General features: G+C 38.7%; 1 protein-coding gene across 2 annotated transcripts; it reads left to right on the forward strand.

Moving 5' to 3' along the window:
• Positions 1 to 1,025: 1,025 nt before the first annotated feature.
• Positions 1,026 to 11,800, forward strand: LOC103712939 (uncharacterized protein At1g51745). 2 transcript variants are annotated; one of them, XM_008799653.5, is made up of 4 exons: positions 1,026 to 1,506; positions 1,875 to 2,178; positions 5,480 to 6,555; positions 10,253 to 11,800. In XM_008799653.5, the coding sequence occupies exons 2-4, from the start codon at positions 1,988 to 1,990 to the stop codon at positions 11,476 to 11,478; spliced, it is 2,493 nt and encodes an 830-aa protein (XP_008797875.3). In that variant the 5' UTR covers positions 1,026 to 1,506; positions 1,875 to 1,987; the 3' UTR covers positions 11,479 to 11,800. The 2 variants fall into 2 exon arrangements, with proteins under 2 accessions (XP_008797875.3, XP_088565891.1); XM_088709765.1 differs by having other exon boundaries at positions 1,141 to 1,506; positions 1,875 to 2,381.
• Positions 11,801 to 13,162: the final 1,362 nt, after the last annotated feature.

The raw sequence follows: 13,162 nt of genomic DNA on the forward strand, positions 1-13,162 counted from the left end.
TGACCTCACTATCTTGATGCCTATCCGACCTCACCGACTTGAACACGGATTTTGGCAGCAGCACTATCTCTCTCTCTCTCTCTAAATATATTAATTATTTCTCTAAACTTGTAGCAAAGAATATATCCATGAAATACAAAAGAATTATGCTATCAAATAATACGGACAAGGTGCTCATTTTTGGATTCTCTCTCTCCAAGTGATATCATCTTGTTTGAACGATGGCACAAACAACTTGACATATGTATTTGTTGCAATGACATGATCTTCCACCGAATGGATATAAGGTTAAAGGACCATTTGCATGACCAATCATTAATATGAAATTCTAAACACAGAACAAACATTAATGCAATCATGGTGACGACATTCATATACACAATGAATGATGTTAAGACAATCAAATATCACAAAACACCTGTAATAATTAGTTTGAAGGAAAAACTGCCATCCCATAAGTTTTTTTAATGCTCTCCCAATGCAAATATTATCTCTGGTTTTATGCTGCAACGGTTAGATCGTATGATGATGTTCAAAATAGAATTACATGTATTGCAACATTATTTTTGGAAAAAATGGACCACTCCAAGGCCTCTCCATCATAAAACTGTGATATACATTTTTAACTAGTACAAATTTATTCTCACTCTACCAACAAAAATGATTGTGAGATTATGATCTAACCATCACAATGGGGAAAAAAAAAAAAAAACTCTACCCAAGGAAAGCTCAAAAGTTAGACATGATCATTGTCATGACCATGGACAAATGGACTGGAAAAATAGCATCACCCATTAATTAATGAGCGATAAATAAGTGCCACATCTTCGAACGGTCGTGACATGACATAAGACGCTCTTGGAATCCATCCAAATGAGCACTTGGAACCGAGTCGAAGCCGACCCAGGTCAAGCGCAGTCCGAGCCAACGTGGACTCAAATCAATCCCCGCTTCGTCCCGTCCCGAGGCCGCTTCCCGTTACCCCCCAGTCAACTTACCGTCTTCACCTCCCCACCTCCCAAACCGTGCGCCCTTTGCGCAGCGTACCCCGACCCCGTGCTCGCGTTTGTCCCTTTCTCCTCTCGCTCTCTCTCTCTCTCTCTCTCTCTCTCTCTCCCATTAGCAGACTCAAAGGCTTTCAACTCTGGGAGAAATCTAACGCCCCTCTCGCCCTTCTCAGAGCTCTCTCCACTCCCATCGATCTCTCTGACAACAAAAAAGGAACGAAGAATACAAGAAAGAAAAAAGATCAGAAGGACTCGTCCATCAAGAATCCTGTGGCAAGTGGAGGAAGAAAAAGGGGGAAAAAGCGAATAAGATCGGAGTGCTTACCTTCTGCCTCTTTGATATCGTTTCTTCGAGCATTTCGTGGTCTTTTCTTCAAGGCTAGGTTTTCTTCCTCTTCTGCTCCCCCATCTTTCTATCCCTTTCTCCCTCGATCGCTCACACGAGTCGCTGCTCCTGTCTCTCTCCGTCGCCCATTCCTCTCTTCGTCTCTCTCTTGAGGTAAACCGTGCCCTATCTCTCTACAGCTCCTTCTTCCCGTTCTCGCGCGCCCAGCTTTTTTTTTTTTGTATTTTTCCTATTTACGGAAGAGATTTCAATGCGCATTTCCTTGTGTAAATATTTCGCCGTTATACTCCTGGTTTCATTGAAAAATCATATTTTTTTTAGTTATATAAATATGCTCGGGAAGAGAGAACTTTATTCTCGTTGTTTTTTTTTCATTCTTTTTTTTCCTCCAGTTTTGTTTACCTTCTTTTCCTCTTAAGAATCTTTTGTGCAAGCTTGAAGAGAACCCTACCGAGAAATGCTCAAGAAGAACCGATAATTCGCTCAGTCTTGTTTTTCTTTTTCTTGATCTTTTTTGGTAGGTGGAAGGACGAGATCGTTTTTTGCTGTTGGAAGCCCAATGCCACCAAGACGGAAGAGTGGTCATCCTTGATCGGTTTTTTCTGATTGTGTGCTTGTGGATTTGGATTTAGAGATGGGCGGTGATCAAGACGGGTGTTTGAAGGGGATCGCTGCATCAGCTGGGGGACTGGTTTGGGTCCGCCGTCGGAATGGATCGTGGTGGCCTGGCCGGATACTTGGTTGGGATGAGCTACCAGCAAAATGCTTGCTTCCACCGAGATCTGGAACTCCCATCAAGCTTCTTGGAAGGGAAGATGGGAGCATGTGAGTGTTTTCCCCCGCGGATCTCCTATTCTCTAGCTGATACAAGAGTCTTTTGCCAAGATTTAACTCTCTGTTGATTTTGCCTGAAGTCAAGGATCATCTTGTTGTTCATCTCCATATTGATTGAAAGCAAGATTTTTGTTTATACTGCAAAGTAACTGAAAATTTCATTAGCTGGATTTATTTTTATTTTCATCTTTTTGGTGAGTATATCCATTTACATCACATGCCATTAACCTGTAGTGCCTGTAAAATAGGATATCTTTATATTATTGTTCTTCTTGTTTTTCATCTGAGTATTGAATGTTTGGTCCTATTAGAGTTTACATTCAACATGCCAAAGCTCCCTGGAGATTCCTCATACTAGTTTGCAGGAGAATTTGCATCACTTATAGATGGTTATCTGTAAGTTTGCATATATGTGTTTTGGCATGCCTGATTTAACTTGATCCAAAGAGGAATACTAGACGATCTCATATAGTCTGCACATATAAAAATTTTTGCAAGATGAGATTATGCTAAGTTAATGCAAGTCTTTCAGTAAAAGAAATGTCCTCTCTGCTGGATTCCAGGGGGCAGTGGAGTTATGCCCATCTAGTCATGGCTATGTATCAATCAACATATGGATATACGTTGATGCCTGCAGCTATTTGCACCAGCGCATCTAACATTGTTCTCTACACAACCTGCAGGTCCTTGGTTGTTGCCAGCATCAATAACCCAAGGCCTTTGATGAACTTCAAAGGGATGTTGTATGTGTGGTGAATGAGATCAGTGGGTACAACTTAGTGGATTGGATAGTTAATACCACATAAAATGATGTTAATAACCATCTCCATACAAGTTTCATATATGAAACATGATCTCAAGTTTGAGTTAAACAAGTTTTACAAATGAATTATGAAAAAAAAACTCCGCCTGAAGTTCAGAATTTAAATTAACAAGAGGAAATGATAATATATTACTTATACCAAATCAAAAAATTAGCGACAACTTTGGGCCTGTTTGAGACTAAAAATCAGTTATGAGAAGGGTCTCTAGTCATTTATTAAAGATTAAGAAAGTTGAATCCAAGCTGTAGACTGTTGAGGGCTATTCATTTTCTTCCATTTCCTTCAGATGCAGTTAATATTTTGTTTCAATTCATGATACTTCATGTATTCTTCTATCTGCTTTCATTAGTTTGGATCGTGATAGTTACCTGTATTATGTGGTTGCAGAATTTCAGAAAAAATTCAGTAAGTGCTTAAATCTTATATGGCTTGGTAGAAGGCTGAAGCTTTCTGTCATGGTTCATCATCGTAAGACATAATTACAAGTGAGAGAGTGATACGTTATATAAGGAAAGCTAATGTTTTAAGGTTCAAAGTGAAAATGCACAAATCAATGTTCATTGAATGTCCTTAAAAGCTCAGATATGCTACTCTAGCCAAAAAAAAGCAAGGAGGTAGATGTACAAGGTGACAGATGACAGGGTCAATGAAGATGATTATGTGCATGTAGATGTTGGTTGCAACATTCTTAATGTCCGGGCAGTGATGGTGGAAAAAAGAAAGATATCCTTTTGCACCATCATGAACTGTACAAACTGAAAAAAAGATCTTCAATTATTCAAGGTAGCTCATAAATCTCATGTGTGCTAAGTTTGTGCTGAGAACATGTTTGATGGTGCACTAGCATGATTTACAGGTCTTCAAAGGCTGGTTTATTTTTATACCAAGGGTATAACGATATCGAGGTCATTATCTTGCGAATCAACTTTGGTGCGAGGTCTGATTGCACGAGGCTTATGAAATTCTTGGTAGGCATGATATGGCCAACACACATTACATTCAAGTATCGAGCAATGCGGCATGCTTGAATTGTTACAATTATGGGCCAGAGGTACACTAATGGAACTTCTAGGGGACAGGGCTTTACCCTGGAAGGGAGCTACTTAATTGATTGTTGGCTCCCAACATTTCCATCACCATCACATCTGAACCCAGGATCACATTTCCAATAGTTTCTGGGGCATGATTACGTTAAAAAAAATAAGGCTTAAGATTTTGTGTTGAACTATATATTAAGGTGTATACATAAATTTGGTAGCTTTTGGATTACTCATATGCAAAAAAAAGGTAACTGTTGCACAGCTAAACGCATAACAATGAAAAGATGCTGATGCCTTTGACACAGATCAATATGCTTACCAATAGATATACAAGTAATCATGTTTGAGGTTGAGGGTTGTTCTGGATTTTCCATCATAAATTTTTATGGAGGTGTACAAGTGCAGAGCCATTGTAGGCCTAGTTTGATTTTTTTTGGAGGTTATTATAATGTTTAGGAATGTTATTGCTCATGAATGAGATACAAAGACAGATTATATAAAGCTTAGGAAAAGAGTATTATCTCCTTCACACAAATTGATTGCATTTAATGGGTTTTCTAAGTGCCAGTTTGTGTCTTCTTCTCTCATCTACCCTTCTTTTATATTCCCTCTATCTAACAATGATTTCAAGCACAAAGCGGAATAGTTTTCTCGAGTGGCTTACTTCAAAAATAGACTATGACATGCTCCCAAAGTGGAGGGTTGCTGGGTACCAGACTACCAGTTGATATTTAGAGAACATCTATATGCCCAATAATATAAATGATGAGGATTAATTTTATCTGTCATCATGCAGTGCAAGCCTTTATTTAACCATACATACTTTTGAGGGTCTAGACTTTTGATAGGTGAAGATTTTCTGTACCATAATCACTCACCAACCATGTCTAGGCTTTGAATTTTCCATATCACATTTCTGTTTCAAGTAAATATTTTCTATCAACAAGGAGTTATAAGGCTTCATGTTGAAGTTCTGTTGGCCATCCATCTATAATTCTTCCCATTTAGGAATGCTGGTACATGTTGAAAAGGGTTGCCCGTAGCTTTTAGAATTTGATTCTTGAATTGTAGCTTCCTTATAGCTCTTTTAGAGGATACAATACCTAACCATCACATCCCCATATTTCTGGCATCAAGTTTGAATCAGCAGTTCTATCCTATAGGCATTTGCACAAAAGGTTCGGAAAAGGTATTTCCAATGGGACAAAGTCACACCACATATTTGTTTAATATCTTGTCCATGAGTGGTGCAACTATTGTAGCTTGTATGTACAACAGCCATTACATATTAAATTTGTAATGATGTAGATGATGCGCGCGCGTGCGCGCACATGCACGAGCACACATATTATATATTCTTGTTTATATGCTTTGAAAGCCAGGCAGCCAGTATAATTTCTGTTCTGACTTGTCTGAACTTGCAACCAGGGACTGGTATAACCTTGAAAAATCTAAGCGTGTGAAAGCATTTCGCTGTCGGGAGTATGATGAGTGCATTGAAAGGGCCAAGGCTTCTGCAGTTTGCTCTAAAAAAAAGCCAGCCAATGCAGGAAAGTATGTTCGCAGGGAAGATGCTATCCTGCATGCTCTTGAGATTGAAAAGGCTTACTTCTCCAACAGAAATCAGATTAAATCAGGGATGAAGAACTCTATGGCTAAAACAAACAGTTTGGTCATGCAATCAAAAAGCATGCTTGGTCTTAACAAACAGCCAGGTTATGCTGCCAGAAAACTCAGTATGCTTGATGAAAACTCTGCTCTGGAGTTATCTCAATCAGTGTTGTCATTTGAACAACCAAATAACCCAACTGCTAGTGACATGCAGTTGGTGCCAAAAAAGAGATGGAGGACCCCAAATGATTCAGAGGACGATGCCACTGAAGGAATAAAGCGTATGAGAGATCTTCAGGAGATAGGATTGGGGATGATATCCAAAAGAAAGCCTAATATTGATGTTCAAGCAAAAGGGTACAATGAGCTAGCTTTTGCCAACAATGCTTCTCTCAGTGAATCAAACATTGATAATGATCTTTCTAGTACTTGCCATATAAATGTCAGGAAAGATTCTTGCTCATCTCTGAAGCAAAAACGATCTCATGTGGCACCTCATGAAAATTCAAGAAAGAAAACCCGTCATAGCCCACTAATGAAGGTTCGCAAGGGAACAAGGGTTATAATTCCATCATATTGTCATTGGGGTGGTGGCTTCGCAGGACATTCATCTCTCCAGGGAGAGACGCCAAAAAAACTAGTGGCACCTAAACCTGCTGCAAAGAAGGGAGAGTTTTCAGTGGTCAGTGATAACAGTCCAGACTGTTCGGGCACTTCATGTGAGGAGGCATTATTGGATGACTGTGAGAACACTCGTAACGCTATTGATGGCACCCATGTTCAATCGGAAATTAAGGATAGTGAACTTTCAAGCATGCTAGAATTTATTGATGATGATTGCTCTGATGGCCTTATTGATGTTCCTCTTCTCATGGAAGGCAACATTGATGGAGGTATGCCTTCAAACTTCTCTGTCATGTGACATATCATATTCATGTTTTGTTCTGAATACGTGCTTATCCTCTTATTTGCTAACTTCGCATATTTAAAGATTATTAAATTACCTAATGTCCAAACTTTCTAATTTCTTGAGAGTGATGCAAGTCAGGTCACTTCAGCTAATTAGTATAAAGTAAACTAGTGTGAGTGGGTGCACTTGCACTTGTGATTGGACCAGTATAGGTTGTGACTCCTGCTCAACTTACATAGAAAATTGTTTGAAGTTATATATGTGACAAGAGATGCGGTTTATACCTAGAATTCAAGTAGGTAGATGGTTGAGATCAATATTGTAACAACTCGGGACTTCACCCAAAATGGCTAGCCGAAAGGTATTATTTGGATTCGTTGATTCTGTATAAGTACCCAAGATCTTCTTGGTGAATAACCGATGTGGGACTAAACACACGCCCGCATGGATCCTCACATACTCCTCCTGTTCAAGCCCTGACATCCTCGTCAGGCTAAGAGTTCAAATACATTCAAATCTAATCACAAACACCACGATAGGCCCGTGGTCAGCCTCCATGAATCCGGCTGCAGTGTCCCCTAGTCTACATAGGCTATGGGCCGAGTTCGCTCCGATATCATTTGTAATAACTCAGAACCTCACCTAAAATGGCTAGCTGGAAGGTATTATTTGGGTTCCTTGATCCTGTATAAGTACCCAAGATCTACCCAACGAATAACCGATGTGGGACTAAATACATGCCCGCACGGATCCTTACATACTCCCCTCATTCAAGCCTTGACGTCCTCATCTGGCTAAGGGTTCAAATCCATTCAAATCTAATCACAAACACCACGATCGGCTCGTGGTCAGCTCCAATGGATTTGTGCTGCAATGTCCTCTAGTCTACATAGGTTATGGGCCAAGTCTGCTCTGATACCATTTGTAATAACTTAGGACCTCACCCAAAATGGCTAGCCGGAAGATATTATTTGGGTTCTTTGATTCTGTATAAGTACCCAAGATCTACCTAGCGAATAACTGATGTGGGTCTAAACACACGCTTGCACGGGTCCTCACAAATACGGTGGAGGCATTGTTTTTTGACATGAAAACTCTTTTTCCCTTAATGTATGGTTGATTAGTGTAGGTTAGTTTGTTGTCTCTGCTTGATAACATGGCAAAGGAATTTTTTTATCATCAATAAATGGCAGCCTATATTCCCTCCAAATAATTCATAGTTGAGGACCTCAGAGGCAATCTCTCCAAAAAGATGCAAAAGGAGCATGGCATAGAACATTCAGCAGAACTGTTAGCAATCCCAATCGTCTTATACATCTTATTAAACTAACGACAGGTATACACCTTGTAAAGATACCACACACATGCATGCGAGCAAATTTATAAATTTATATATGCATGTATATATGGATGTTTTGTAAGAATGTTGTGCATGCATGAATGCCTATTATGTGTTATAGAGCCTAAATCAATAAAGGTCATAAGTGGATATTATCTCAAGAAGTGGAGATGGTTCTGGTTATGAAGGCTTGTTGATTGTGGTTCCTAGTTGTAGGTGCATGTAATGTGTGTGATTGTTGAATCTGTTTAATAATATCAGAGGTACAGGATTTGTCATAAATTAAAAAATTGCATGCTTTTTTTTATTATAAAATTCTTTTGTACCAATTTAACTACAATAAAATTGTTATGTGGATATATATGTAAGTGGATTAGGTGCAAAACCCATTTTCATTTGGTCAAAGGAATAACCAGTATGGGGCTTCTTGTGTAACAACCATTATGGGGATTTGGTCCCACTTGACCAGATAAAAATTGGTCTATGGAGATCAGCAACATTTAAGGAGATGGTTGAGATCACTATGATGAGATTTATTCCTTCGAAGACTTACTTTTTATTTATTGTTGGTTGAATAGTGGAAGTCAGGTTATTGCTCTACTTGATGATGTAGTGAACAAATTATCTTGTCATGTCAATAGAATAGATGCCTTCTTCTTGCTCTTCTTCAACTCATATTCCATTTATCCTCAAGTCTGAGACTGAAGCAGAAACATTGCAAAGCTGGAAGTCATGTCTCCCTCAAATGAATTTTCTTTGCTTGCATTATCAAGAACTTTGGCATGAAATTTTGAAAAGATAAAAATGACATGGAATGACATATTGAGTATTTTGTGAAGCAATTAGAGACCCCAGCTTTTTTTATATATATTATAAATAAATGAAGGTCATTGACCTTCTTAAGAAATATATGTTGCACTCAAAACTCGGTAAAGATCCAATATTATGTCAATATGTGGAGATGGTTATGCGTGTGAAATGTTATCAGTTGTGCCGTTGTGGTTACTAGCTTAATGTGGAAGCATAGCATGTGTGACTGTTGATACTTTCATATCTATAGAGATTGTTACAGGAGAGGTTAGATTTCTTGGATTTTGTTAATAAGCATTAGAAGGATTTTTTTTTTTGTAAATTAGAAATTGCATGGGTTTTTCAAGAGAATTCTTTCATCTTGTTTAAAATTTTTAGAAAGTTAATTTGGCCTAGAAATCATCTTTGCAAGTATTGACTTTGTACTCTGAGTAAAAAATAATTGCTTTATTGAAGACAGTGACTTACTCTTTAAGGCTGAAAGAGCTATAAGAAGGGGCTGAAAGAGCAACAGTATGAAGCAAGTACTGACTATTGAAAACCATGGAATATGAAAAGAAGACAGCTTGCATAAACATTGACTTTACAATTTTTTGGTTTAAGTCTAGAACAGTGAAATTTGCATCTCTCTCCAGATTAATAATGTCATTTTTTCCTCAGGCTCAGCCATGTTGAGCATGCATAAACATCTCAACAAGCAGCATCCGGTCTATTTAGGTGGACTTTATAAACTGTATGTTGGTTACCTTCATCACGGTCAAAAACAAGCCTTTCCTATCACTTGTAATGACTTTTATTTTTGGCATGCGCTTATTTTATGATCATTGGACCAACTTAGGGTGTTTGACTTACGTTATCTTGCCCTCATGGTTGATACTCACTGGGTTTCCATTGAAGTCTTATGTTGACTATTGCTGGTTTGTATTCTTTAATTATCAACTTCACAACCCATAGAATGCTAAACCCTCTTACTATCAAAATGTCTATTATAACTTAATCTAATCTCCATATTGTTGTCACATGACATAGCACAGTTACAATCTTCACTTGATCTGCCAGTTATTACCTTTTTTAGAAAAACTTTTAGTTATTTCCTATATAATAAATTTGAGTACGCACTTAATCAATTAACCATAAATGTTGGCAATCATTCTTGATTGGAACCTGATTAGTTAATGTTTACCAATTTAGATGGCGTTCGCTATGTTTCGGTTTGATTGATCTTTTCCCATTAACTTCCAAAGCAGTCCATAATTAGTTCCATTGCAATATTTATCTTAATGGAGTCTTGAAACTCAGTAATTAATGGCATACAATTTGGGTAAGCACATGAGAAATGAACTCGCTGGCCTCAAGAGAACACTATCTTGCTGTCTTCTGTTATAAATATTAATATATGGGAATATTTTATAAAGATCTGGAGTTAAGGATGTCATAAACTAGTGGTCTTATGTTTGCCGTTTAACTAGTGCATTGTTCATACTAGTAGATATATCTCACTAATTCCTACCTCATGTCTCCACCTTTCCAGATTATCTACACTTGTTTCGATCTTATGGATCTGGAAACCTTCACCTTCATGCAGCAGATAAGCAATATAATCATTGCAGTCAGGATAGGGTTATTTCAAAGTTTAGCGAAGGACTTGGTGAGAGTGGCTTTACTGGATCTGGAACTCATGTTAATCATACCAGACAGAGGATAGACAAGAAGGGCTCAGAATGGTTTCCAAATGGGAAAAAGAATTTGAAATATCTAAGACTGAACGAAAGCATGGCTTCAGAAAGCTTTGGTGGCAGGGCTGATTGGTTCGGGTATTCTTTGAAGGATAAAATGCAGAAGGATAGATTGTTTGTAGGTTCTGAATGTAAATTTGGCAACAATTCCTATGATGAATCCCCGACATCTGACAATCGTGGGCAGTTGGTGAAATGTGAGTCAGTTGCAGATGTAGGTGATGTTCCTCAAGCTCAGACTTTTCCCAAACTCTCTTGCACGAATGATGTGGGACCAAACTTTGCCGGTGAACAAGAAGCTGTCCAGTCAGCTGAAGCTGTAAACAAGCTCTCAAACTCATCATTTGCAAGAGATATAGATGCACCATTCACAGTGCCCATCTCCACCATCCTACCTCGACAATCATTTGCAAATCACCATGTTCATCTCCCAGCTTTTTCCAGGCACCAGGTTCCAAAGCCAGTCAGAAGCTTGTTGATGGATTCTATTCTATTTGATGTCGAGTTGAATGTTCAAGCAAGCTACCAGGGTCCACACGTACCGCTGGTTTCTCTCATGAGTAAATTGAATGGTAAAGCCATTGTAGGCCACCCTATTTCTGTAGAGGTTCTTCAAGATGGTGCCACTGTTGCTCCAGTGACTAGAAATGAATGGTGCCCAATTACAAGCAACACTGGCCAATCAGTCAGGAATAGGATCAGTGGGATGGGTAAATTGCAGCCAAAAGAGCATACAACACAATCACATTGCAATATTCAAGGGAAGAAAACTAATCATATAAAGGTCAAGTCTCCTGTGATGAAAAAAAAGTCTTCAAAAAATAAGAAATCAGGGTTCTCTCCTAGAAAGATTCGCAGGCTATCATCAATTGCTGTTGATCAGAAATACAAGCAGGAAGAGAGAAAGCCAATGGTGGAAAAGATCAAGGGACCTGCTGTTGCATGCGTCCCTCTAAGACTTGTTTTTAGTAGGATTAATGAAGCATTGAGCTGTTCAGGACGGCCAGCAAATGTTAGCTAACACCTAGCAGACGAGGACTCCCAACTTTTCTTCTTGAAGCTTGCTAAGTGATGAAAATTGGTGCCTTTGTCTGCTCAGTACATTGCAGTTGCTGACATTGTAAATTCTGTCCCCAAATTAGACATACCAATCTTGTTCATATCCTTTGTATTAGTTTGCAGTCCATCACTGGATTAGGAAATTGTCGGGCATTACCTGTAGTTGCATTGAAGCATTTAGTTAAGAAAATCACATCATTGGATATTTTGACTTTCACAGGTTTGTGGCTGTATATGTCCAGAACTTAAGATGAAATATGATGCTTCAAATTTTGACATTTTAATAGATGAGTCAGTTAACTGTCTCAGTTCACTTACCTGCATTAAGATGCACCATGCTACTTTCTTCTTCTTCCTTTTCTTCCCCCCTACAACCCCCAAACTTTTGATCTTGAGGAACCCTCTGCTTGATTTCCTCAAGAGTCAAAGAGTGGCTTGACTAGTGGCTTTGGCAGATTATTGTGCATACTCGGTGCCCTACTTTTCTTGTCTGAGTAGACTGACTTCATGTTTTTGTACAAATCTATTGTATTATATAGGTATTCGTGTTTTTACTCCTACAAATGATGCATGGTGACAGGCTACCTGCTCACGGAATGATGCTCATGCAGGGCCACTAATGCATGCCATGTTCCCTTCAAATGTAGTGATTGTGCGCTGTTGCTGGTCATCACAAATCTAATGCTACAACATGCTCTATATTCCAAGCTCTTACAAGGTCGAGAGATCACCACTTGAGAATTTTAAGCAAATTTGGTTACATAGCGTGCGTAAATGCATGCGACTTCATGCATCATGTTAGTAGCTCTTCAATTATCTTTAGTTTATTTATTTTTTGTCTTTAATTTGTTTTTAAAGATAATTATCTTTAATATTTGTCCTGTGAATCCATCTGAGCACCTATCATGCACCTTGTTGAATCAGAAGGAGATGCCATGGGAATTGATAAATCTACCCTAACCCTTGGTAGTCGAACTTTTTTGCTTTAATTATTTTTGACGGCGAGGAAAACAAGAATATATTTGTTTTATTTATTTATTTATTTTGTACATGACGAGGTTTTAGTGAACTAGCATCAAAGTAAACAACAGCACTCAGAAGAAACAGTGAAACAAACTAAGACGATCTCAAATGGCCCACGCCACATGCAACAGCTCTGAGAAGTTGATTTAATTTATTGCAAATTGGCTGATCGGGGGGGATGACAAAATCACCATCAAAAGCTTTCCCAGCTATGTTTCCTTCTCGCCTGACGTGTGAAGTTGTAGTTCCATTGGCTGCTATCATCCACCCTGCAATGTTCTTCATCCAGGGGTCTTATTCTAATTGCTAACCTGCAAGTAGAAAGATGAGACAGCCAAGTGATAATAGTGCTGGAATCCCCCTCGAGCCACAGTCTTTCAGCATCGAACACTTCTACAGCATAATACAAACCCAGCCATACACCACTTAATTCAGCAAGAAGAAACAGAGGATAAATTAGGTAATTATCTACCAGCTGCCCAAACTAAATTTCCCACATTATCTCCGAGTACACCAGCCGAAGTAGCCTTGTCTCCTGTTTTTGCCCCATCAAAGTTTCCAAGGGGGAAGCCACCCAGTGGATCATTAGAGATTTGCTTGGTTGTTGGTGGAGGGTATAGATG

The sequence above is a fragment of the Phoenix dactylifera genome, chromosome 1, assembly GCF_051530095.1.
Source record: "Phoenix dactylifera cultivar Ajwa chromosome 1, Ajwa_hap1_PhDact_Kaust_v1.1, whole genome shotgun sequence".
NCBI lineage: Eukaryota > Viridiplantae > Streptophyta > Magnoliopsida > Arecales > Arecaceae > Phoenix > Phoenix dactylifera.

What these genes read in the sequence shown, in the direction of transcription:
- LOC103712939 (XM_008799653.5), top strand. Translation starts at nt 1,988, where the DNA reads ATGGGCGGTGATCAAGACGGGTGTTTGAAGGGGATCGCTGCATCAGCT. An exon ending in GGAAGGGAAGATGGGAGCAT is followed by an intron (nt 2,179 to 5,479) that starts GTGAGTGTTTTC and finishes ACTTGCAACCAG; the next exon opens with GGACTGGTATAACCTTGAAA. An exon ending in GGAAGGCAACATTGATGGAG is followed by an intron (nt 6,556 to 10,252) that starts GTATGCCTTCAA and finishes CCACCTTTCCAG; the next exon opens with ATTATCTACACTTGTTTCGA.